This window comes from Chenopodium quinoa, unplaced genomic scaffold (genome assembly GCF_001683475.1).
Source record: "Chenopodium quinoa cultivar QQ74 unplaced genomic scaffold, ASM168347v1, whole genome shotgun sequence".
NCBI lineage: Eukaryota > Viridiplantae > Streptophyta > Magnoliopsida > Caryophyllales > Amaranthaceae > Chenopodium > Chenopodium quinoa.
The window spans coordinates 17,260,914-17,286,491 of NW_018742204.1; the positions used below are offsets into that span (position 1 = coordinate 17,260,914).

At 38.7% G+C, this 25,578-nt stretch overlaps 2 protein-coding genes across 2 annotated transcripts; one reads left to right on the plus strand and one right to left on the minus strand.

The window, feature by feature from the left end:
• The first annotated feature begins 20,129 nt into the window (after positions 1-20,129).
• Positions 20,130-21,626, plus strand: LOC110736510 (putative F-box protein At3g10790). The gene has a single exon (XM_021916774.1). It carries the CDS (start codon positions 20,130-20,132, stop codon positions 21,624-21,626), a length of 1,497 nt encoding a protein of 498 aa, XP_021772466.1.
• A 694-nt stretch (positions 21,627-22,320) lies between these two features.
• On the minus strand, positions 22,321-25,232 carry LOC110720577 (F-box protein At1g10780-like). The gene is made up of 4 exons (XM_021899623.1): positions 25,132-25,232; positions 23,895-24,663; positions 23,513-23,793; positions 22,321-23,388 (listed from the first exon to the last, which is right to left on the minus strand). The coding sequence occupies exons 2-4, from the start codon at positions 24,649-24,651 to the stop codon at positions 23,152-23,154; spliced, it is 1,275 nt and encodes a 424-aa protein (XP_021755315.1). The 5' UTR covers positions 24,652-24,663; positions 25,132-25,232; the 3' UTR covers positions 22,321-23,151.
• Between the last annotated feature and the right edge of the window lie 346 nt (positions 25,233-25,578).

Below are 25,578 nucleotides of genomic sequence, written 5' to 3' on the forward strand. Positions count from 1 at the left end.
TTCCTCCTCCTCATCCATAACTTTAGCTAGTAGGCATCCTTTAGAGGACCTACATTCAATCTTAGAATAGATAGTCTCCCCTTCAGCTAATACTCCATGTTTCTTTTCCACCCAAGTCTTTTTATCTGTGGTGTCAGCTTTCCTTTTCCCTTTATCTTTGGTGACACCTTTCTTCCTAAGCATTGCAGGTGTTTTGAATTCAATTCTTGCACCTAGGCGTTACTTGGCAGGAATCACCCGGTCACCTAGACGACTCTTCACATCAGTTTTACCCTGATCTTTCTTCGAATCCTTCGAAGGCTTCTTCAGCAACCACTTCTTCACATCATTGGGCAAAGAAGGAGGAACCTTTAGGGTAATCACTTCCCATAAAGGTCTAGCACTCCAGTAAGCATCAAATCTGTCTACTTCTTGAGAAACAGGGTACTCATAAGGAGGACGAAGATCCCCGAAAGGAATATTCTGAAGCAAGTTGTATTGTCTTTTTACCCAACAGGGGTAATAATAAGTCACACGAGACAAGCTTGGAAGCCGGAAGAAAGGTTGCTTATTGACACCAACCATCCTTTCTATTTTCCACCATGGGACGACCCACTTGATAGCAAAATTGCGAGATTCGAAGACCTTTCTCCACCCATGGCGCCCAATCTTAGGGAAGCGTTTCTTCCTCCTCACGAAGCAATTGGGATTATACTTCTCAATATCGTCCGGAGGGCTAATTAATTCTAGCCTTTCCATTAGCCACATCTGTAAAAAATTGCAATGCAATTAAATTATTATTACAATACAAAAATATATTTTTTGATTTTTTTAATTAAAAATATTATGTCTCGACCTGTAATAAAATTGGAGAACCCCGAAAAGGTGCTTTTGGGTCCCTTTTCAATTCATCAAGACTTATCATAGTATCTCCAACTATCAATGGCATTGGATTTCTCCCTGATTCAATTTGTTCTAAAACGGTGGTTATAATTGATTGACCTTCATTATTTTTACCACTACTAAGAAAAAATTGATTAAGCATGCAAAATAAGAACGCTCTTCTTCTATATATATGAAAAGATTCAGAAAGAGGTTTATCAAAATAATGGCGTGCAAATTCTTTTAAATTAACTATGTTGCCATCTACTATTTTTTGATAAATCTCTTTCTTTTAAGTTAAAGAAGCGCTCGAAATCCTTATAATAATATGCATCTACTCTAGGGATTACTACGAGGTCTATTGCAGGGAAGCCTAAAATAGCACCAAATTCCTCTAGCAAAGGGCTAATCTCATCATACCCTATTCTAAAGCAATGAGTATCAACATTCCAAAATTCTAGAGCTGTATGTATGAAATCTAAGTCAAGATCTACCCCTTTGATGCCATAAATTCCCCTCAAGTGGAACAAATCTAATTCTTTTCTCTCTCTAGCATTAAGAGATCGACACCATTCATGAGTGTATTGGGTGAAAGTTTTGGTGACTAATGACATGATTATATTTTTTCTAAGGCAAAGAATCGGCTGGGCAGGGGCTATTTATACACAAATCGCGAGAAGTTTTAATCAAAGTGAAATACAGAATCAGCGCCAATTAGCGTCAGACTCCGTAATTGGCACCAGCCGCTAGCATTTGGCGCCACACCCCAAGTGTAGCGCCTGGCGCTATGCGCCATTGCGTGGCGCCAGCTGGCGCCAAGTTGCCACATCAGGCGCGCTTGCTTAAATTGCGTTTTTATCCTAAAATTGAGTCGACTAATGACTTTACGGCTCCGTTTATCTTTTCTAAACATCTTTTAAAATTAATATAGCTATTATATTAATTATATTGCTCTTTTTGGATTTTATTTAGAATAATTTCCAAGTTTTTTATACACACAAGCTTTTAGTTGGTTCTTCCTTTTTATTTTTTCTTTTTGGGGGAGAGAGTCGGATACCCTCCATCAATAATGAAAATGACGGAATTTTTGCGCAAAATTGTTTGTCACACTTCTCTTGCACACACAAACATACACATAATAATAGCAAACAAAATAAACTCAAAATAGCATAAATATACAAAATGTGTCTAAAAATAGTGAGTCTAAGGCAAAGTTCTATGAAAAGTCAAAATAAAATACACACAGGAACAAAATACGGAGCCGGAGGACGTATACCCATCATATCATAAAATTGTGCTGTATGAGGAGTCACCTCTCCACCAGCTCCAGCTCCAGCTCCAGTCTCCGCAGGAGGAGGAAAACTCAATGCAGGACCACTCCACCCAGGATCAACCTGAGGCTGAGGCTGCGGAGGCTGCTGCGATGACGAGCCTACCTCGTACATCCCACCACCTTTGAAAGCCGAGGTAGCCTCTCCTACCGGTGCAACATTAGCACCCTCAGAAGAAGATCTCGATCCCTCTGCAACGTCAGCACGAGCAGCCTCGGAGCGACCGCCTCTACCCCCTGACGTAGTACGACGACGTCTCGAGCTAGACCTCGCCAAATCCCTCCGCACCTCAGGTCTCGTGCGGGTGTGAGAAGTAATAGGCTGGCCCTGCAAAAAGAATTAAATCAGAAATAAGGCAAAATCGAAGCGGTAATGCAAAAAATATGTAAAGAAAGACTACCTCTCGGATAACGTCGTCCCGACGGCAGGTGGTTGCATTTCTCATCCGGACGAGCTGGCTCCGGAAGGCATCTATACATCGTGCCATCGCCGAAACCACCTCGCGCAAAAACTATCAAAGAAATAAGTCAGCAAATATGCATAATATATGGACAAAAAATTGCAAATAAACCAAGCTTACTCGAGTCAGGTGGCGAAGAATCGACCGCTCTACGAAGCGCTCGCCCTCGGGAGCCGGAGGAATCATCTCCTCGATCGGCCCATATGTCCCTTGGTAATGGATGGACATACGGGGTGGCACGAACTCAGCAGCACCGTCCTGATAAAGCAAAAAGTCAGTAAAACATTACTTGGGGGCTACTTTATGGAAAGTAAAAGCCAAAAAATCTTACCCTTACATCCTCAACCGGTATGGGGGCTGGAGCTAACAACGGCAATAGCTCCTCAGCATAGCACTGCCCAGGGGTCGCATAGGACCGCCAAGGGGTACCAACTCCCTCAGACATGCTCAACAACCGCGCGTCGTCGAACATATGATGCGGTGGAGGAGTAGGGACGACGAAGACATCAGAGGAATGATGTCTAGAAACCCTCTCTCCTAAGTACACGATCGCTCCATAAGTCCCCAGGAAATAGCGACGCTCAGCAGAATACTGTGCGGCTAACCTAGGGACTGTCTAGCCGCCCCACGACCGGTATACCACCTCAGGCCCCTACAAAGAACATCAATCAGGCGAAAGTATACCTAAAGCATCGTAAAAAAGCAAATAAATAATGAAGTCGTACCGCAATGATCCAGTTCCGGACATGTGTAGTAGACATGTCCACATGGCAGCCGCCCCAAGAAGCGCTCACTGGAAATCCGCGCGGCGATGGTCTCGCCGGCGCAGCAGAGGGGAAGTGCTCGTAGAACCAGATCTACAAGGAGTTAAAATTGTGAGTAAATGCTAACTAAAATGTAGAGCTAAACTTTATAGGGAATAATGTTTACCTCTACGACCTTCCAAAAGGCAGACAAAGAAAAATTCGTACCAAAGGACCGATGTCGACACGAGTCCCTCAGTGCACGAACAAAGTCAGTGTAGGCCAAGCTGGCCCAGTCATAAGTCCCGATCAGGTGAAGATCGCGGACAGCAGGAAGGTAGTAAAGCAGCGCCCTACTACCTTTGTCAGGGGAGAATGTCCCTGATAACAACATCAGTGCAAAGATGCGCACCTGCTGCTCTCGGGTAGTTGCATCATCATCAAAAGTCGTTGCCAGCGTCGAGCGGCGAATTCCCCTAGCACTAAACTGAGTCGTCTTGACCTCAGCTCGAGCCCGAATAGAGATCGGCCCCAACAGCTCCTCGACCTTCGCAGAAAATATGTCGATCCCACTGTCGAACGGCAGTGGCACAGAGTTGAACTCCAGTCCTGTAATGAGACTGAAGTCCGTAGGGGTGACCATCATCTCGCCTCAAGGGAAGTGGAAAGTGTTGGTGGTGTCCCGGAAGAACTCCACCAGAGCGCGCACTATATGGTGACCCCCACTGGAGGCAACCATAGCCTCAGAAGTCTCGAACAGGGTAGCCAGTCCGCAAGACTCCCATAGGAGTCTCGTCTCCCGATCCCTGGCGATGTACATCTTGTACAAATGGCCCAAACCATCACAGCCGAAACCGTGATAGCGCGTCCTCCCGACCGTGATTCCCCATCTCACCCTCTTAGAAATGTGGTGGACGGGGGCGAAGAACAGGGTCCACTCATCCTACTCAGGAAGTCGGCCAAGCGAAGTAGAAGGTGTGACGTCATCCTCTACGGGCTCATGCTCCCGTCGGGTGTTTCGGGACCGTGAACCCGAGCCTCGCTGTCTAGCCATGCTACATTGTGCAAAATCATCATAAATTAAGGTTCTGTAATATCTAAGGTTTGCCTAGCCGCATGATACTATGTTCGCAAAAAGCAGAGTACGTAGTACTAAAACATAGCACAAATTCAAATTGAGCATAACGGCATTTTTCAAGCAATCACACAATTTCTTGCAACACTATAGTAATTATTGTGACAAATTGGACAAGAATTGCTAGCAAAAACATCAAGAACAAGTCACATTGTTCTTCACGACCTTAGGAGGTCTAACAATGGCAAATTGCTCATTTCTTCACCAAATTGAGTCAAACAAGTCTCAAATTACTCCCAAGGAAATATATAAACATAATCAAGCAATTTCATGACATAAAACTTGACAAACAAAGCAAATTAGGCATTTTTTAATTTCGAATTTACATGAAATTCGTGAATAAACATGCCAAAAATTCATAAAAACTGATGTGAGTTTGAAGAAAACTTACATAGATCGGGAAAATAGATGAAAAGAGCTTTAATTTGCAACAAATTTGAGTGAATTCGGTTGAGAAACGAGCAAGAACCGAGCAATTGAAGCTTTCGGGTTTTTTCGAGCAGTTTCGCGACGAGAAAAGCAACAAAGTGAAGAAGAAAGGGGTATTTAAGGAAATCCCCGTGCTAGCGCCAAGCCCTAGGCATTGGCGTCAAAAATTAGGCTTGGCGCCTGGCGCCAATCTCAACGCCTGGCGCTAAGGCTAATTGTGTGGTGTTGATGGCTTTTCAGCGGCGCCAGAACACCCAGCCACTTGGTGAGGTTGTTCTACCTTTCTACAACATATTTTTGGGTTCCTTGGTACACCAGTTAGCCCCTATAAGCAATTTAACATGATTTAGTAATCGGCTTGATTACGTAAAGTGATCGACCTGATGAAAGATCGTTTCACTTAGCTTAAAACGCCTAAGCATTGGCTCATTAACAAAAAGCACTGACATATAGGTTCAAAAGCAAAAGGCACCAACGTACAGGTTCATTCGCAAAAAAAAAGAGCACCGACATACAGGTTCAAAGCAGCAGAAGCACCGACGTACAGGTATAGCGGAAGCAAAGTTCAGGCGAACTTTTTAAAGATCGACAGATGGAGGTCTTCGGTAATTTCCTTAGGAAAATTATCGCATCAAATGAGGATGACTTCAAACGAGGATATCTTTGACGGCATTCCCTAGCTTGCGGAGAGTTTTCACAAACAGCTGAAGGTAATTTCAGGCGAAGTTGTCTTCGATAGTATTCCCTCAGACGTGGAATATTATCAATGCGGATGAGGATTGTTTCAAGAGAAATAATCTTCGGTGGTATTCCCTTGGACGTGGAATATTATCATAGCGGAGGAGGATCGTTTCAGGCGAAGCAATCTTCTAATTTGGAAGCAGTTACGGGCGTAGCGGTTTTCAAGCGGGATGGCATTCTCTAGCATGCAGGAGGTAATCAAAACAACATTAAAGCGACAGCAACAATTGGTTACTTTCAGAGACGTGTGCTCGACGGTGCAAGATGCGCATTTCTTAACTCTTTTATCTGTTTAACTAACGCTAGTTTTCAGGTATCGGCATTACAAGAGTGATTTACGATCGCAGAACGTTCTGAATCATTCTCCGTCCCTATCGCTACTTTGACTTTTGTTTTCGAAACTCGCGTTTCTCCAAACTCAGTCAAAGTGGGGGCTTCTGTAGACACCCATTTGTGTCTCCCCAAAACCAAACCAAGTGATGATTATCTTTCACGTCGAATCATAATCGAATGAAGCGAAAGTGTGGAAAGTCTAGTGTTGCGGATAGTTTTTATTTCTTTTCTCTTCTCTCTGTTTTTGAAAACTTATTTTAAGAAAACAGTCAATCCAGTTTGGTTGGTCCATGATATGGGTCCAATAGTAGTGTAGTTGGATAGGGCTTGCCAAGACCTTTCCAACGATATATTATAAGCCCAATTCCGATGAATATTAAGGAAGTTATGGCCAATTTACTAAACTGGGCCCGGTTTGAGCCTTATATGCGGCCCAATGATCTAGGGGAGGGCCTAATATAATTTATCATTCCTAATGCAATTAGGAATGGTTTTAGTCTTCTAGATTCTTCTAGAAGGATCTTTTCATTCCTAATTCAATTAGCATTAATAAATTGACTTTTTGTTGACTTTTCAGAGTTTTAATAAAAATCAAATAGCATTTTCGAGGAAATTATATGATTTTATCCTCCAGTACGGCAAACTTATCTGATTTTTGAAAACGCGTTAAAACTAGGTTTGGCGCCTAGGACCAAGCCTGGCGCCTGGCGCTAGCCATTGGCGCCTGGCGCTGGTGTTGGTGCCTGGCGCCAGTTAGCCAGGGCTTGCGCCAGCTCTATTTTTTGTGCGTCAGACTCTGTTTTGTTTATTTTATCTTTTCGGCTGATTTCTCTATAAATAACGTCGTAAAAACTCCGTTTTCATTCACCAATTCTAACAATTATAATAATAATAATCATAATCATCATGAATTATAACAATTATAATCATAATCATGTTCATGTTAATATTAAAGCATGATAATAATAGCAAGATCCTAGGCATGATACTAACAAGATTAATAACAAACCCTAGCATGTTACTAAGAAATAAAAATCAAATCTTTAACCCTAACATGATACTAACAATCATAAATATTAGGAAGAACATTGGAAGCATCGCAGGAATCATAATTAATATTAAAAATACCCTAGACATGATACTAGGAATATCATAATAACAATATAAACATGATCATAACATCAATTAATCAATTAAAGTACTTACTTTGATGCCTCGTACCTCTTTCTAATAACAAAATACACACGTTAGTAACTTCAAGGAAAATAATAATCAACAATCAAATTAAATAATTGAAATAGAGATTTGGGACCAAACCCTCAGAAATTAAAACCTTTCACGTCTAGGGAGAAGGCAACTTCGAATATGTCTAGGTGTTTCTAGATCTTGTGAATGCGGAATTTTGTATGAAAAACAAAGTTTAGAGAAAGAAAGAAAGAGTTGATGAATGCTAATTAAAACTGATTGTAGATGAATGTAGATGAGAATTGATGATGAATGAATGTAGAGAATTGGTGAATGAAAGCAGAGTTTTTAATACGATATTTATAGAGAAAATCAGCCAAAAAGATAATTAAACAAAACAGAGTCTGACGCATAAAAAACAGAGCTGACGCCAACCCTGGCTAGCTGGCGCCAGGCACCAACACTAGCGCCAGACACCAAGCCTGGTTCCAGGCGCCAAGGCCTGGGGTAAGGCGCCAAGCCTAATTTTAACGCGTTTTCGAAAATCAGATAAGTTTGTCGTACGGGAGGATAAAATCATATAATTTCCTCGAAAATGCTATTTGATTTTGATTAAAACTCTGAAAAGTCAACAAAAGTCAATTTATCAATGCTAATTGAATTAGGAATGAAAAGAACCTTCTAGAAGAATCTAGAAGACTAAAACCATTCCTAATTGCATTAGGAATGATAAATCATATTAGGCCCTCCCCTAGATCATTGGGCCGTATATAAAGCTCAAACCAGACCCAGTTTGGTAAATTGGCCATAACTTCCTCAATATTTATCGAAATTGGGCTTATAATATATCGTTGGAAAGGTCTTTGCAAACCCCATCCAACTACATTATTATTGGACCCATATCTTGGACCAAACAAACTGGATTGGCTGTTTTCTTAAAATAAGTTTTCAAAAACAGAGAGAAGAGAAAAGAAATAAAATTTTCCGCAAAACTAGACTTTCCACACTTTCACTTCATTCGATTATGATTCGACATGCAAGGTACTCATCACTGGGTTTGGTTTTTGGGAGACACAAATGGGTGTCTACAGAAGCCCCCACTTTGACTAAGTTTGGAGAAACGCAAGTTTCGAAAACGAAAGCCAAAGTAGCGATAGGGATGGAGAATGATTCAGAACGTTCTGCGATCCTAAACCATTCTAGCAACGCCGATACCTGCAAAACTAGCATTAGTTAAACAGATAAAAGAGTTAAGAAACGTGTATCTTGCACCGTCGAGCACACGTCTCTGAAAGTAACCGATTGTTTTGATGACCTTCTACAAGCTAGAGAATGCCATCCCGCTTGAAAACTGCTACGCCCGTAACTGCTTCCAATATAGAAGATTGCTTCGCCTGAAACGATCCTCCTCCGCTTTGATAATATTCCACGTCCAAGGGAATACTGTTTCGGGGTTTTCTGATGTCCTGCGGGAGAGTTACAATTCCGAGACTGGAACCGGACGCCTGTACCTGCAAAATAACGGAGACTCCTGAGAGCTCCGCCTCCAACGGTCAAGTTAGTACCCGATTAAGGTGTAATCAATACAGAAATTAAAGTAATGAGATCTCTCTAGGTGAGAGTGCTTAGTGTTGGTAATCTGCGTTGTTAGCGAGATTAGCCGATTTAATAAGTCTGTTCTTCTCTGCTTGATCTCTTAATTATTCGGTCTCTTGATTAATGAGGATTAATCAATTATTTATAGCCTTGGGAAGCGTGCAACTCTCTAGGTTTAAGGTAAACCTAGGGCTGATCGGGCCTCTAGACTGAATTGGGCCTTGATGGCCGGTTGTCCCATTTGGCATGGGTGGACACGTGGCGTGTCTTAAGTGGTCCGTGGAGGACGTATCTGTGATTGACACGTGGCAAGTTCCTGTTGGCCTTCGTGAAGGACACGTGGCGGAACCAGGTTGGTCCACTTGTCAGACAGTGATTGGTGGATAAAAATCCCCTAATCATTTGCCCCTCACAGGTGGCACGCGACTGGTCACGTGTCGCCTGTGACAGGTGTCGCACGGTGACAGGCGACGGCCCGTTACAGGTGTCACCTTGCAGACGGCCAAGAGATTTTCCCGCCCAAATTTTGAATTTGGAAGCGACCCTTCGCCTTCTCATTTTGCCTATAAAAGGAAGTGCTGACTTCGGTCATTTTCACATTTGAGAACTTTTGCGAGAACATTCGGACCCCTGAACTTGCTCTGACATTTCGGACTTTTTCTGCCTACCGCCTGTTCTGACAAGCCGACTGACCCGAACTTTCAGGACTTCATCAACCGTCACTCGTTCAGGTAACTTAGTTCTCTTACTCTTAATTTTCTTTTTATTTTTTGAAATGGCACCATGGAAGCACACGACACGCCCTAAGTTAGTGATCAGCCGGTCACCGGGGACGGCTGAATCTAGGACTAGGAGTGCCGCCTGCCCTTTTCTGGACCCATCTTTGCCCTTTATACAAAGTCCGACTGTATCTATGTCTATGCAGAACGTGATGGCCAGAACAAAAAAGACTGCTATGATATCAAACTCAGACGGCTCCTCCCAAAGGGTGCTCCTTAGTGAAACATCTGACCAGGCGCCAGATGTAGAACGAGGCGACTGTCAAGCTGATAGTTCTGAGAGAGGGACCAAGGTGTTCCCTTCCCATCTTACCGTGGACATGTCTAATTTTCCTTCTGCTCCTTCTAAGGGAGAGGAGGCGGGCCCCTCTAGGAGAGGGGAGGAGTCGTCCTCTTCGGACTCGTCAGGGGACGAGTCCGAATCCAGCTCTTCTGACCATAGTTCTTCTGGCTCAGAAGAAAAACATAGCCGCCTACAAGAGGCGAGAAGTTCTCATGCAGTGGAGAAGGGGGATAATTGGGCAGAGCCGTCCGCCTCTTACAGAGAGGAAAACGCCCCCTACTACTGCAGGGTACCCCGGGGCCGGATTGCAACCATGCGAGACAACGTGGCGAGCTTTATTGCTAACCACAAAATGGGCCCGGAGTATTTACTGTTTGTGCCGGATCCAGAAGATACTGTCGTCTGGCCGGCTGGTACCAGCTATGGTGACGGCTGCTTTGGCTGCTATGTGGCGGCCATCAAAGCTGGACTGCGCTTCCCATTACATCCGGCTGTTCAGCGGATTTTAGATGGGTATGATCTGGGGTTATGGCAGTTAGCCCCCAACTCTTGGGTAAACGTACTCGGCTATGTGGCCGGGTGCGAACTGAACGGGGTGGAGCCAAGTTTTGAGGCTTTCGCCCACATGAACTATCTCAGCCGGACCCCTAAGTCGGGAGGTACCGGCTGGTATCAATTAACAAGCCATAGGGGTTACCTCATGACGAGAGGTAAGGCAAACAAATGGAAGGATTGGCGGAACACCTTCCTTATTATCGAGAGTTCAGACACGGAGCTGAACAAACGTTTTAACAAGTGGAACAGGGATCCGCCTCTTCTCGCAGGCGGCCGCAGCATGCCGCCTGTTCCCCCAAAGGCTAAAAAAGAGATCCTAGACAAAGGACTCTTCAAAGTAGAGACTAGGGTGAACTCTACTTCAGGGGTACGAGAGCAAGTACCCCTAAACTGCGTCCCGAGCTTCAAGTGGCTCTATGACGAGTACTTCTTGGCCGCCTGTGGCCTTGGCAGTCGGTGCTCTAGAGGTAGCCGGCCTGACGAATACTCTGTTTTTTCACGCCTTGTTTACTTGGGATTTTACTAACTTTGCTGTTTATTTCTTTCAGCCGACGCCATGAGTAAAATAACAGCATCTAAGACTGCGGCGGCCATGCTGCGGGTCTCGCTAATGAAGCAGTCGTATGCCGACTCCCCCAGCAAGGAGGCACCCTTGGTAAGCTTTGAAAACTCTTCTCCTTTTAGTTGCCTTATGCATATTCTCACTCTTTTTGTTTTCAGTCTGGCACTCCAAGGGCTTCTTCCTCGCAACAGCCGGACCCCAAGGCCCGGAGGACGACTGTTGCAAGCTCTCCTGGGTCTTCCAGGAAAACAGTGGCGGCTGAGAAGCAGCCGGCCACTTCTTCAAAAACCCAGGCGGGGCCGCCTAGATGTATGGACACTTGCTTGTAAAAACTCACCCTTGCTTCCTTCTTGATTAGATCTAACTTGTTTTTTCCTTTCGCTTAATGCAGCCGGCCCCCAGGGAGTAGACTTGGTTGAGGTAGCCAAGTCTATGGTTAAAGTAGTTCCTCCATCTGACAGGGAGGCGGTCAAGGGTGCCGGCACCCTTGACCTCGATGGAATTTCAGGGGTCCTAGCTGAGGTATACTTAGCACCTTTTTGAGCTTTTGGGTTCCAGGACGCCTGTTAACTCTTTTGATTGGAAACTGACGCCTGTTTTTCTTTGTACTTAGGCCCTGCTCCGAGTCAACAGCCTTCGCAAGCCGATTGATCGGAAAAACAAAGAGGTAAAGGCCGCAAAGGCTATGGCCGCCTCCAGCTGTGATAAGGCAATGTTTCAAATTGCCCAAAATGAAGTACTGACCATTGATCTTCTTTATTATCAGGCGCAGGCGACCGCCGCTGTTCGGGCTCAGCTAGAGGCGGCCCAAAAGAAGGTTGACGAGCTGGAGGGGACCGTCACCAACCTTAAAGCCGAGCTAGAAAAAACTCGCTTCCATGGTTTGGTGAATTCAACATTCTCGGATGTACCCTTTGTTGCACGGAGCGTTCAATCGGGTAGATGGAGCATGAATTCCCAGAGGGTTATGTCCATATGTAGAACACATATGGGTTTCAGAAAAGTGAGAAAAAATTCAATCAGGAAGTAGGATCGAGCAAACAATACGAAAAACCGATCGAAATTAGAACGCATATTTCTGGCTCGGTATTGGGGGAAATTGGCGCCGGCAAACAGAGACTAGCGCCAGCTTTTAACTGTAGCGCCTGGCGCCAAGGTTGGCGTCTGGCGCTACCGTTAAAATACTGGCGCCAATGCTCTGTCCCTTGACGCTACTTCCCACATGCCTCAGCAGCTTTCTGTGCTCGATAAAATTTTCCAGTTTTGCGCGGTGTTATTTCAGTCCTAGTTGTGAAAGATATTTCTCAAATTTTCTACGTGTAAAATCCTATGTTTTTAACTCATTACAGATGGTCTTTCCAATGAGATCTTTTTTATGCATATGACAATAATGTTAATCAAAATTACGCACATGAAATACTTAGAACTTTTCGAGTCTCATCCACTCATTCTAAATCATTGCCGAAACAAATTCAGGAATTAAATTAGAAATCCTCCCCAGTGGAGTCGCCAAAAACTGTAGGGAATAATTTCAAGCTTTAAATCCCACTACCTTGAACCCCAGTGTGATCATACACTAAAGTACGGTGGCGTCTAAAAGGGAAGAAGATAGAGCAAAAGAGTCGCCAACAAGTTTTTTAGGAACTTGTAAACCGTTCACGAGGTGAAGGTTACACCCCTTAACGATCCAAGAGATCGTCAACTCCATAAGGTCTAGAACCAAATAAGGGTTCGGGGATGATGGTACAAATCCAACCTAAAAGAGATTGAACCTGCCCTAATAATAGGCCTCTACTTTATTCAGATCGTATTCATGTGCGCTTTTTAATTAACATGCAATCAATAGGATTAACCCTAAACCTGTTTATCTATATGGGTTGAATATTAATGCACAAATAAACTATTATTGGCGATCACTTGAAATTATAATCATATTAAACCTAACAAGATTATTAATTATCTTATTAAGCGTGATTACAAGTACAAAATTCCCTTTAAACATGCAATAAAAGGCGTGATCAAGCAATAAAAATAAATATAATCAAGAAACATAATAAATAATAAATCATGAAAATAAATCATAATCATAAAATAATAATAATAATAATAATAATAATAATAATAATAATAATAATAATAATAATAATAATAATAATAAATAATAATAATAATCATGAATTATAACAATTATAATCATAATCATGTTCATGTTAATATTAAAGCATGATAATAATAGCAAGATCCTAGGCATGATACTAACAAGATTAATAACAAACCCTAGCATGTCACTAAGCAATAAAAATCAAATCTTTAACCCTAACATGATACTAACAATCATAAATATTAGGAAGAACATAGGAAGCATCGCAGGAATCATAATTAATATTTAAAATACCCTAGACATGATACTAGGAATATCATAATAACAATATAAACATGATCATAACATCAATTAATCAATTAAAGTACTTACTTTGATGCCTCGTACCTCTTTCTAATAACAAAATACACACGTTAGTAACTTCAAGGAAAATAATAATCAACAATCAAATTAAATAATTGAAATAGAGATTTGGGACCAAATCCTCAGAAATTAAAACCTTTCACGTCTAGGGCGAAGGAAACTTCGAATATGACTAGGTGTTTCTAGATCTTGTGAATGCGGAATTTTGTATGAAAAACAAAGTTTAGAGAAAGAAAGAAAGAGTTGATGAATGCTAATTAAAACTGATTGTAGATGAATGTAGATGAGAATTGATGATGAATGAATGTAGAGAATTGGTGAATGAAAACAGAGTTTTTAATACGATATTTATAGAGAAAATCAGCAAAAAAGATATTTAAACAAAACAGAGTCTGACGCATAAAAAACAGAGCTGACGCCAACCCTGGCTAGCTGGCGCCAGGCGCCAATGGCTAGCGCCAAGCCTGGTTCCAGGCGTCAAGCCTAATTTTAACGCGTTTTCGAAAATCAGATAAGTTTGCCGTACGGGAGGATAAAATCATATAATTTCCTCGAAAATGCTATTTGATTTTGATTAAAACTCTGAAAAGTCAACAAAAGTCAATTTATCAATGCTAATTGAATTAGGAATGAAAAGAACCTTCTAGAAGAATCTAGAAGACTAAAACCATTCCTAATTGCATTAGGAATGATAAATCATATTAGGCCCTCCCCTAAATCATTGGGCCGTATATAAAGCTGAAACCGGGCCCAGTTTAGTAAATTGGCCATAACTTCCTCAATATTTATCGGAATTGGGCTTATAATATATCGTTGGAAAGGTCTTTGCAAACCCCATCCAACTACATTATTATTGGACCCATATCATGGACCAACCAAACTGGATTGGCTGTTTTCTTAAAATAAGTTTTCAAAAACAGAGAAAAGAGAAAAGAAATAAAACTTTCCGCAAAACTAGACTTTCCACACTTTCACTTCATTCGATTATGATTCGACATGCAAGGTACTCATCACTGGGTTTGGTTTTTTGGAGACACAAATGGGTGTCTACAATTGCATGTTAATTAAAAAGCGCACATGAATACGATCAGAATAAAGTGGAGGCCTATTATTAGGGCAGGTTCAACCTCTTTTAGGTTGGATTTGTACCTTCATCCCCAAACCCTTATTTGGTTCGAGACCTTATGGAGTTGACGATCTCTTGGATCATTAAGGGGTGTAACATTCATCGTATGAACGGTTTACAAGTTCCCAAAACTTGTTGGCGACTCTTTTTCTCTATCTCCTTCCTTTTTGGACGCCATCGTACTTTAGTGTATGATCACAGTGGGGTTCAAGCTAGTGGGATTAAAGCTTGAAATCTATTCCCTACAATAGGGAAGACCTGACTCCAGCACCACACGACAAGGATGTCGTCTGGAAACAACATCTGGTGTTTGGCAACAGAGTTCAGCGCCCGACTCTAGATCCCAGCGTCTGGCGACAGAGCCAATTCTTGACGCCAGAGATATTTCAGCAGCGACAGAGCTCGAAGCCTCTCAGAATGGTTATTTCGACCTCATACAACAATTTCGGGTTCCTTGGTACGCCAGTTAGCCCCTATAAGCAAATTGACATGATTAGTAGTCGGCTCGATTACAATTGTAGTAAGTGATTGACCTGACAAAAAAACGTCTCACTTAGCTTAAGTGCCTAAAACACTGGCTCATTACAAGCACCAACGTAACGGTTTAAAAGCAAGCACTTAAACGACAATATTTCCAAATACGGATTGTCGCGCATTCTTCTTAAACGACAATATTTCCAATTATGGATTGTTGTGCATCTTCTTCAACGACAATTTTTCGATGATTGGATTGTCATCTTTGGCAAAGTTTCCAAGCGTGGATTGTCGTGCTCCTTCTTTGTTTGGAAAGTTTTTCCAAGTTTGGATTGTCATACATTCATTGATCTTTGGCAAGTTTTTCGAGATTGGATTGTCATACACCCAGTTCCCTATGGCAAAATTTCCCAAAGGATTGTTGTAGGTCTCTATTCATCATAAATATCGTCAAAGGTTCCTCAACGTGGATTGTCATTCATTTCAGTAAGTGGCAAATTTTCCCGAAGTGGATTGTCGGTCGACTCTTTTTTTGCAAATGTTCCAAGACGCGGATTGTCAATTGTGGCAATATTTTCCTAAAAGGATTGTCGCATAGCATTGACAAATTTCCAAGGTGGATTGCTTTCAAGAGTTATATTCCAAGATGTGGATTGTCGATCGTAGCAAAATTCTTATGACAGATTGTTACGAAGCATTAGCAACTTTTCCCAAAAAATGGATTTTGGCAAATTTTCCGAGATACGGATTGTCGCTTCATCGTGGAAACATTTCCAAGGATAGATTGTTACGAAGCATTGACAACTTTCCCTAAATCGGATTGTCATAAATCACAAGAGTTGTGTTGGCAACTATTCCCAAAGAAAAGAGGATTGTCATCACAGCAAAAGCACCAACATATTGGTTCACAAGCAGAAAAGCGCCGACATACTGGCATAGCACCATTAAGAATCAACAAGCAGTGATCTTTTCGAAGACTATCACGGCGGAAATTGGAGGCAGTTACAGGCGTAGCAGTCTTCAGGCGGTATTCTCTAGCTTGCGGAAGATCGTCACAACAAATCGGTTACCTCTAGAGACGTGTGCTCGACGGTGCAAGATACGCGTTTCTTAACTCTTTTATCTGTTTAACTAACGCTAGTTTTGCAGGCATCAGCGTTACAAGAATGATTTAGGATCGCAGAACGTTCTGAATCATTCTCCGTCCCTATCGATACTTTGACTTTTGTTTTCGAAACTTGCGTTTCTCCAAACTCAGTCAAAGTGGGGGCTTCTGTAGACACCCATTTGTGTCTCCCCAAAACCAAACCCAGTGATGAGTACCTTTCACGTCAAATGAAGTGAAAGTGTGGAAAGTTTAGTGTTGCGGAAAGTTTTAATTTCTTTTCTCTTCTCTCTATTTTTGAAAACGTATTTTAAGAAAACAGTCAATCCAGTTTGTTTGACCCATGATATGGGTCCAAAAGTAGTGTAGTTGGATAGGGCTTGAAAAGAGCTTTCCAACAATATATTATAAGCCCAATTTCGATGAATATTGAGGAAGTTATGGCCAAATTACTGAACTGTGCCTGGTTTGAGCCTTATATGCGGCCCAATGATCTAGAGGAGGGCCTAATATGGATTTATCATTCATAATGCAATTAGGAATGGTTTTAGTCTTCTAGATTTTCTAAAAGGTTCTTTTCATTCCTAATTGAATTAGCATTGATAAATTGACTTTTGTTGACTTTTTAGAGTTTTGATCAGAATCAAAGAACGTTTTTGAGGAAAATACGATTGTATCCTCCTGTATGGCAATTTCTATCGGATTTTAAGAAAACGCGTGAATTTCTGAGTCAGCGCCAAACGCCAGCTGTAGCGCCTGATGCTACGCTTGGCGCTTGGCGCCTAGCGCTAGCCTTAGCGTCTGGCGCTAAGGTCAGCGTTTTGGATCTGGCTTTCTGCGTCAAAACTCTGTTTTTGATGTTTTATCTTTTTGGTTGATTTTCTCTATAAATAGTTTCCTAAAAACCCCGTTTTGATTCACCAACTCTCATCAAGATTTTCTTGATTTCTCTCTCTCCTTCTCTCTCTCTTTTCTAAACTAGCCTTTTTTTCAAATACAAAATTTCGCATTCGCAAGACTTAGATACACCTAGCATTGTTCGAAGTTGCCTTCGCCCTAGACGTGAAAGGTTTTAATTTCTAAGGGTTTGGTCCCAAATCTCTCTTTCAATTATTTAATTTAATTGTTTTGTTTATTATTTTCCTTGAAGTTACTAACGTGTGTATTTTGTTATAAGAAAGAGATACGAGGCATCCAAGTAAGTACTTTAATTGTTTTATTGATTTTATGATATAGAAATCATGCTTAGGTTGTTATTATAAATTCCTAGTATCATGTCTAGGGTAACTTTAATATTAAGTATGATTAAAAGTATGATGCTTCCTATGTTCTTCCTAATATTTATGATTGTTAGTATCATGTTAGGGCTAAAGCTTTGATTTTTAATGTTTAGTGACATGCTAGGGTTTGTTATTAATCTTGTTAGTATCATGCCTAGAAACTTGCTATTATTGTGCTTTAATATGATCATGATTATTTCAATTATTATTTGATTTTGATTTTGATTTTGATTTTGATTTTGATTTTGATTTTGATTTTGATTATTATTATTATTATTATTATTATTATTATTATTATTATTATTATTATTATTATTATTATTATGTTGCTTGATATATTTATTGTCATTGCTTGATCACACCTTATATGCATGTTTAAAGGGAATTGGTACTTGTAATCATGCTTAATAAGATAATTAATAATCTTGTTAGGGTTAATTTGATTAAAATTCAAGTGATCGTCAATAATAGATTTATTTGTGCATTAAATTCAACCAACATAGTTAAACAGGTTTAGGGTAAACCTATTGATTGCATGTTAGTCAGAAAGCGCACATGAATACGCTCAGAATAAAGTAGAGGCTTATTATTAGGGCAGGTTCAATCTCTTTTAGGTTGGATTTGTACCTTCATCCCTGAACCCTATTTGGTTCAAGACCTTATGGAGTTGACGATTTCTTGGATCGTTAAGGGGTGTAACATTCACCTCGTGAACGGTTTACAAGTTCCTAAAAAACTTGTTGGCGACTCTTTTGCTCTATCTTCTTTCCCTTTGGACGCCACCGTACTTTAGTGTATGATCACAGTGGGGTTCAAGCTGGGGATTAACGCTTGAAATATTCCCTACAGTTTTTGGCGACTCCACTGGGGAGGATTTCTATTTTAATTCCTAAAATTTACTTTACCTAATTTAAGTCCTGTGCCCTGCACAGTAATAAACTAGTTTAAGTACCGTGCAATGCACGGTTTTTTACTTTACCTAATTTTTAATTACAATATTAATTTAACAAAAACTTGAAATAGATACTTGAATTTCTTTAATAATAATAATAATAATAATAATAATAATAATAATAATAATAATAATAATAATAATAATAATAAAAAATAAAATAAAATAAAAGCAAAACAAAACTTGAGTTTAATATTATATCGATGTCAAAAGTTATTGATCATTAAACATTTTTTAAAAAAAAAAACACAAATTTAATAATTATAGGATTTTACATAAGAATTAAATTTTATGTTAATTATAACCCGTAGAATGTACTTTTTTTTAGAGGAACACGTATAATGTACATACCTCAACGTCCCAATTTTGTTGGCATGTTTTGACCGGCACAATGTTTTATAGCTTACTTTGACCGATATAATGTTTTATACAAATTTAATTGACTTTTTTTTATAATTAATAATCAAGGTTTTTTATTTTTTGTTTTTTATTTTTATTTATTGAATTGTAGTGTTATTATTATAAATAAATCAACAAATATATACTTCGTAATAAAAGTTAAAGAGTCCAACCAGGTTGGAGGAAAAAAAAATGTGATACAAAATGATATGGAGTAGTACATTATTATTGTAATATATTATATGTTTGTTTATTTTAGAAAAAAAATACTTATTATAAAATAATGAAAGATAGGTTAGAATATTATTAATTTGTTATCATTGAATACATATAGAATATACTTTGTATATAATATAGTTGCCAAATTGAAGGATAAATATTCTATTCTAATATATATAAATTAATATTCACGAAGATTTGTAAAAAGAAAGGAAAGTTAAAAATGGCGGAAAATTTTTTAATCAGAACATGACAAGTGTCATGTTAGATTCACCTTTAGTATTATGTTATTGATAAAAGAAGACTCAAATTAAAGTTTAGATTATACAATAATAACTCATAGTTTGGATTAATATGAGAAGACCTCTCATAGTTTGGCTTATTTATGTGAATTTTTCCTTTACAATATTGATGGTAGTACACTAGTACACCTGTTTGACTTAAAGGTTAAGTTAAGTTATGAGACATTTATATTATTATATATATTACCATCTTACCATAGGAATATATTCATCAACATTTATACGAAGTATATAAATACATACTACGAAGTACTGTGATAAATTTTGTCTAAAAAATGTCTTAAATTTTTTTTACTTATTATTGAATATAAAGTGGAATTAATTTATTTTAAATAAATTTAAAACATATATCATTTTTTTTTAAAAAAAAATTATCATTAACTTTTTTACTTAATATATTTAAAACATAACTTTTAATTTAATATTCGGACGCAATACATTGGTGGGCTTTATTACTCTTTTATTTTCCTTTCCTTTTCTGAACAAAAAATATTAGTTTTTTTTTTTTTTGAACAAAAAAATACTAGGGTTAAGAAAGAGTAATTATTTTTAAAAAAAATCTAATCGTACTTATTCTCCTTGGAGACCAAGCAAAAGAAAAAGTAATTAGTATCTTATATATATAAAAAAAAATAATAAAAAATAAATAAATAAATAAATAAATAAATAAATAAAATTCAGAAAGAAAACCTATACTCGTACTAAAAGTCTAAAACTCCTTGGAGACCAAGGAAAAGAAACCTCAACCCTCCCAAAATCTATAAAAACTCAACCTCAACACTCCTCACATTCACCATTCTTTACATTCGTTTAGAATGACAAAATCCAAAAAACCCACCAAAACCCTAATCAAATCCCTCCCTAAAAACTCTGCCCAAAACCCTAACTCTCTTCCTGTTGAAGTTGAGCCTATTATCCTCACCTCTCTTCCTGTCAAATCCCTTTTACAATTCAGATCTGTCTCCAAAACATGGCTTTCCGTCATTGATAACCCTTTCTTTGCTTATTCCCACCTATCCCGTGCCGAAACCCGGCTCGGGGTTGGAGGGAGCAGTAGTTCTCGTATCCTTATCACTTTCTCCAACTCTGATGGATCTAGGCATTACCTTTACTCGGTCGGCCTCTTCGGAGGCCGTGCTGTCCATCATCTTACCTTACCCAGAATCGGAATCGGAATTGGAACCGGAACCGAAGGTCCTATGTCAAAGTGTAACTTTCTTAGCCCTGTAAAGGGTTTAGTGTGTTTCTTTAATGGCAAGAATGTATTTGTTTGTAACCCTAGTACAAGAAAAGTCAGAAGTATCCCTCCTTGCCCTAATAATTACAAAAATACCACTCTAAATTCTTATTTTCATAAGCCCTTTTGTTCTTACTCTTTTGGGTTTGATTCTTCTTCTAACGTTTTCAAGATCTTGAATATTTTCGGCACTATCAGTAAAGATGATAACAAGTTGTACAATGTTGAGTCTAGGGTTCTAATTATTAAAACCCCGGATGAGTTTTCATTCGACTCGTGTTCTTGGAGAAAGATATCATCATCTTTTCCTTACTCTTACCCTTTCCGAACACAAGGTGTATTTCTTAATGGCTCTATTTATTGGATTGGAAAGAGGGCGCCGGGTGAGGAAAACATCGTGTGTTTCGATGTTGAACACGAGCAGTTTAGACTTATTCCCTCGCCTCCTTATGGGGTGCCATCAAAATCTAAGCTTGCTAATGTAGGGGAGAGCTTAGGGATCATAAGCTTCAAAGATTATGGAGATTGTTCCTTGGAATTATGGGTGTATTTTAACTCTAAATGGGTTAAAAAAGATGCAGGAACAAACATTGTTGCCCTAAAAAGAAAAGGAATTGATGCAAATTTCGCGTCTATTGTAGGTAATGGAGGCATGCTATTGACTCCTGATGTTTTGTTACTTAATTTTGTTCTCCGTTCATTGAATGATGGAAAGGTTAAAGGGATCAGAATTTCGGGTTTGCCCGGTTGGGTCAATATTTTGGACTACAAGAAGGTTAATTTTAGTGTATTTAACTATGTTGAAAGCCTTATTCCATTAGACTTCACGGTTCGATTTGGAGACTTTGTGGCTGACTTAGCCGGTGTTCGGGGTCCAAAACAGGCTTTGCCGCCTATGAAGCTGGTGCCTCATGAAGAGGATGAGGTGATGAAGGAGTGGGAAGGTGGACTTTTGGTGTTTGGTGGTTTTGAGGGTTTTGAAATAATTGAGGATAAATCAGGTTCAGGCAAGAGATATATGAAATTGTGGTTAAGAAAATTACCCGGAAAAGAGGGCCTAATTAAGAGGAAATAATTTATAGTTTCTCTAAATTTACAAGGCTTTTGGAATATTTTTTTTTTTTTTTCTTTTGCAGAATTTGTGTTTCTTAGATGTAAACATTTTTCTTATTCTAATGAAATTAATTCTATAAATTATTTACATTTATATGCAAGGTATATTTTTGCAATAGTAATTTGTTTCTGATTTCATAGATCAATTATGTTGTTTTTCTTAAAGCATACAAAAGCAATCAATGTACGAAGTATAAAATAAGATTAACATCAATTATTAGAGAAAGCCTCACGCCTTCATTTTTATTTTTATTTTTATTGTACCAGGAGTTAGGGCATTAATTTACTTTTAAAAAAAAGTTGGGGCATTAATTAAAGAAATTGAATTAAATTTAGCTTTTAATGTCAATAATTCTAACCAAAATAAGATTATTGACAAAAGTTTTAAGAGTATTAAAGAAAAGCTAATTCTGAGTATTCATTTATACTATCTTGTTAATCACTGTATTTACATGAGTTGATCATATCTTGAGCACTGTGTTCAAATACAACATGCAATCTGCCACAAACTTGAAACAGAAAATAGGCGTTACAATCGTGTGAATAATCACAATTGTTTTAGGAGAGCAAATATGTTGTGACTTGTGAGTTGTGACACCCTTGTTACTTTCATCCTCTAAACAAATACACTAAATGAAGGGCTCAATTCTGCTCTTCAGACAAGGATTCCCCTTCCCCTGAAATTTCAAGAGTTAAAGTTTATGCTTAGACTAGTTGTAAGTCTTTTACGATAGAAACATGATCATCAAGGCATTAGGAGATTAGTTGTAAGTCTTTTACGATAGAAACATGATCATCAAGGCATTAGGAGATAGCCAACAATTGTTCACTAAAAAAGGATACTCCATACTTTACAAACAGTTAGGTATGTGATATTAGTTGTCTGCCCTTAAACTTTCACTTAATTTTTGCTCTAAACATTCACTATATATAGCTACAAGAGAAGAAATGAGAAGCTAAACTCTTTGGTGGTATGGATTATTAGTTTTCTGATTTATTATATTTGTTTAAGTTGCTTGCTTGATGTTTTTGACCTCCGAATTTTCATTATAAACTTGCTAGATAGCTGAAGTGGCCGAAGCCATCAAAGAGGCAGAGCCACAACTACTCACAAGTCACGACCGTCAAACTAACTTGTACCAATTCGATCTTGATCTACCCCTAATAGAGCTCTCCTCAATCAATGTACTTGCATAAACGATACTATCATATCTTAAAGATAGTTTCAAGGCGTCTTATGATCAAATCTTGTCAAAATACATATAGTTCCAAACTGAAAGTGTAGTAGCCAAGACTTCAAATTCAGAACATCTACACAACATAAACAGTTCAAATGAAAAGAAATTGATACATTTATCTGTTAAAAATGATGAGGATACAGTTTATCAGTTAAAATTGATGAGAAGTTCTACATGAAACAACAAATGATGTGGGAATTCCACGTAAAGGGAAAGGGAAAGAGAGGAAGAGAAATCACTTCTTCCTTGTTATTCTATTCTAACAATTTTTCGATTCATGTATTTAAACCTACAGATATCCTCAAAGAAATCGTCTGTGCTGCTATGGCTACTCTTCATCTGAAGAATCTTTATTACCATCTTCTTAAGGTTTCGCGCATACTTCACAAATGACTCAAGAGTACTCATTTTCTGTTCAGCATTTAATGGTGATCTTACAGTTAGTACAATCTCTTCCAAACATGGAATTGAAAACTTCGAATCAACCTGCAACCAATAAAAGACAGGCGTCACACCTCAAGTAAGAGCTGTAAGACTACTGCAGAACATCCAAGACTAATTCCAATGTATATACTATAATAAGGTTATGCTATGCTATAGTTCCACTCACATTTTTCAAGCTATTTTTCTGACATAATGCAGCAAACATAGCTCCATGGATATCAAACTTTTGGAGCTTTGGATGAGCATTAAAGAACTCGACAAAATCAATCTCAGGGAAGGGCAGAAGGTTTTCAAAGTCACCAGTAAATTCAACCTTCATGTAAAGATACTTCACTTCAGAAGCCCATTGAAGCATCTTGCTTATGGCATCCCAACACCATTGAACACCCCTCAAAGACAAGGTTTCGAGTGCCACGAGTTTGCTAAAATCAACCAGGTAAACTTTTCCTGCCAATACACATTACAAGATTGAAAACTGTCAGTTCAACAGAAAAATTGGAAACCCTCAAAACAGTCTGATTAGAAAAGTGATCATAGCAGGAATTTACCTCCACTGTTGGAAATCGAAAGATTTCGAAGGCATTGAGTGTCCCGAACCCTCATCCAACCACACCCTTGAATCTCAAGGCTGATTAATTTTGGACAAGAAATGGTGAGGGAATTGTTTCCAGCACCATAGAAGTCCAATTTACACTCCTCTAACTCTTTCATATTAATCGAAACAGATCGAATTCCCTCACAACCAAGGAGCAATAATCGATTCAAATTAGGACACAATTGAAGTGCATCTACCAATGTATGATCCTCCATTCTTGCCCCAACAATTTCAAGATTTCGAAGATAATGGAAAGTCTCCCATTTAGGTGATTGGGTCATCATCACACCCCACAATCTTAAAGACTCTAAATTCTTTGCAATACCTATACAATCTAGTTTACTCATTGAAGCCTCTGGACTAATTTGATGTTCCGAAATGCTATCCATTCGAAGCTCGAGATGTCTAAGGGACTTATTAGCTACATTGAGCCAAGCTGCAAGCCCTGAACTAGAGAAAGGACAGTATACAACAAGCTCCTCTAATTGGACTACCATCATTACAATTTTCAATATGATTTCATCAGGGTTGGTATCGTCACAATCTCTCATCGAGGACGTATCGAAAACGTTTCGAGGAAAGTACAGGCTTCGAATGAATGGCATAGACTCTTTCCATCTCTTTGAGACTGAAATACAAGATGTCACATCTTTGGCATTGTTTAGGTGAGACAATATGTATTGAACAATGGCATCTGGCAATGACTCCATTTATTTTGTTCTCTGGGAACATTTAACAAACAATTAGTGAGCAAATTGAATTAAATCACCACAAATTAAACTTCTTAAAGATCCTACATTTACCGATTAATCAAGAAAGATACAACAACAAAATCAGATGGGCAAATTTGAAATCTTGTAAACAACAATAAAACCCAAAACCCAGAAATTTCTGAGCAAATTAAGATAATTTACAGTGAAATCTAACATTGTAGAGCTCAATTACATCAAATCGGAACAAAAATTCAATGACCCAGAAAAATTCTATTAAATATACTACATCTGACAGCTCAATTACTTAAAATCGATAAGTAAAAACCCAATTCAATTACAAACAGATTACTCAATTAAAGTTCAACCACCCAATTCAGTTAGCTCAACACAAAGAAATCAAACAAAACCCAGAAAAATTCAAAAACTATAGACTAAAATGAATGAAACCCAGAAAAATTAGAGGGAAAAGGAGCTTACATTTGAAAGAATTAAGATCTGGGTTGCTCCCAAAAATGAGTGAGAAGAGAGAGAAAGAGAAGGGTTTGTTAGGAGAGAGAAAAAATGGGGAAAAATGGGAAGAGGTTTAAGGAGGAAGGAGCGCGGGTATAAGTGAAAGAGAAGAGGGAGACTGGAATTTTTTCAAATTTCAAACGTTTTTATTTTTTATTATTATTTATTTATTTTAATTAATTTTTTTTGAAACAATTTATTTTAATTAATTTGATTTATTTTAATTTGTGGGTTATTTTTTAACAGTATTATAGTGTACTACTGACACAGTCTTGAAGTGTGAGTTTTAGAAATTTTTAAAAATTGAAAATAACCAAGAAAAGAAAAAACGGAAATAGTTGAGGGTATAAAACCAACGAGAGCGGTAATGTGCAATATTTAAAAAGTTTTGGGTTTGAATTTTTTTGAAATTTT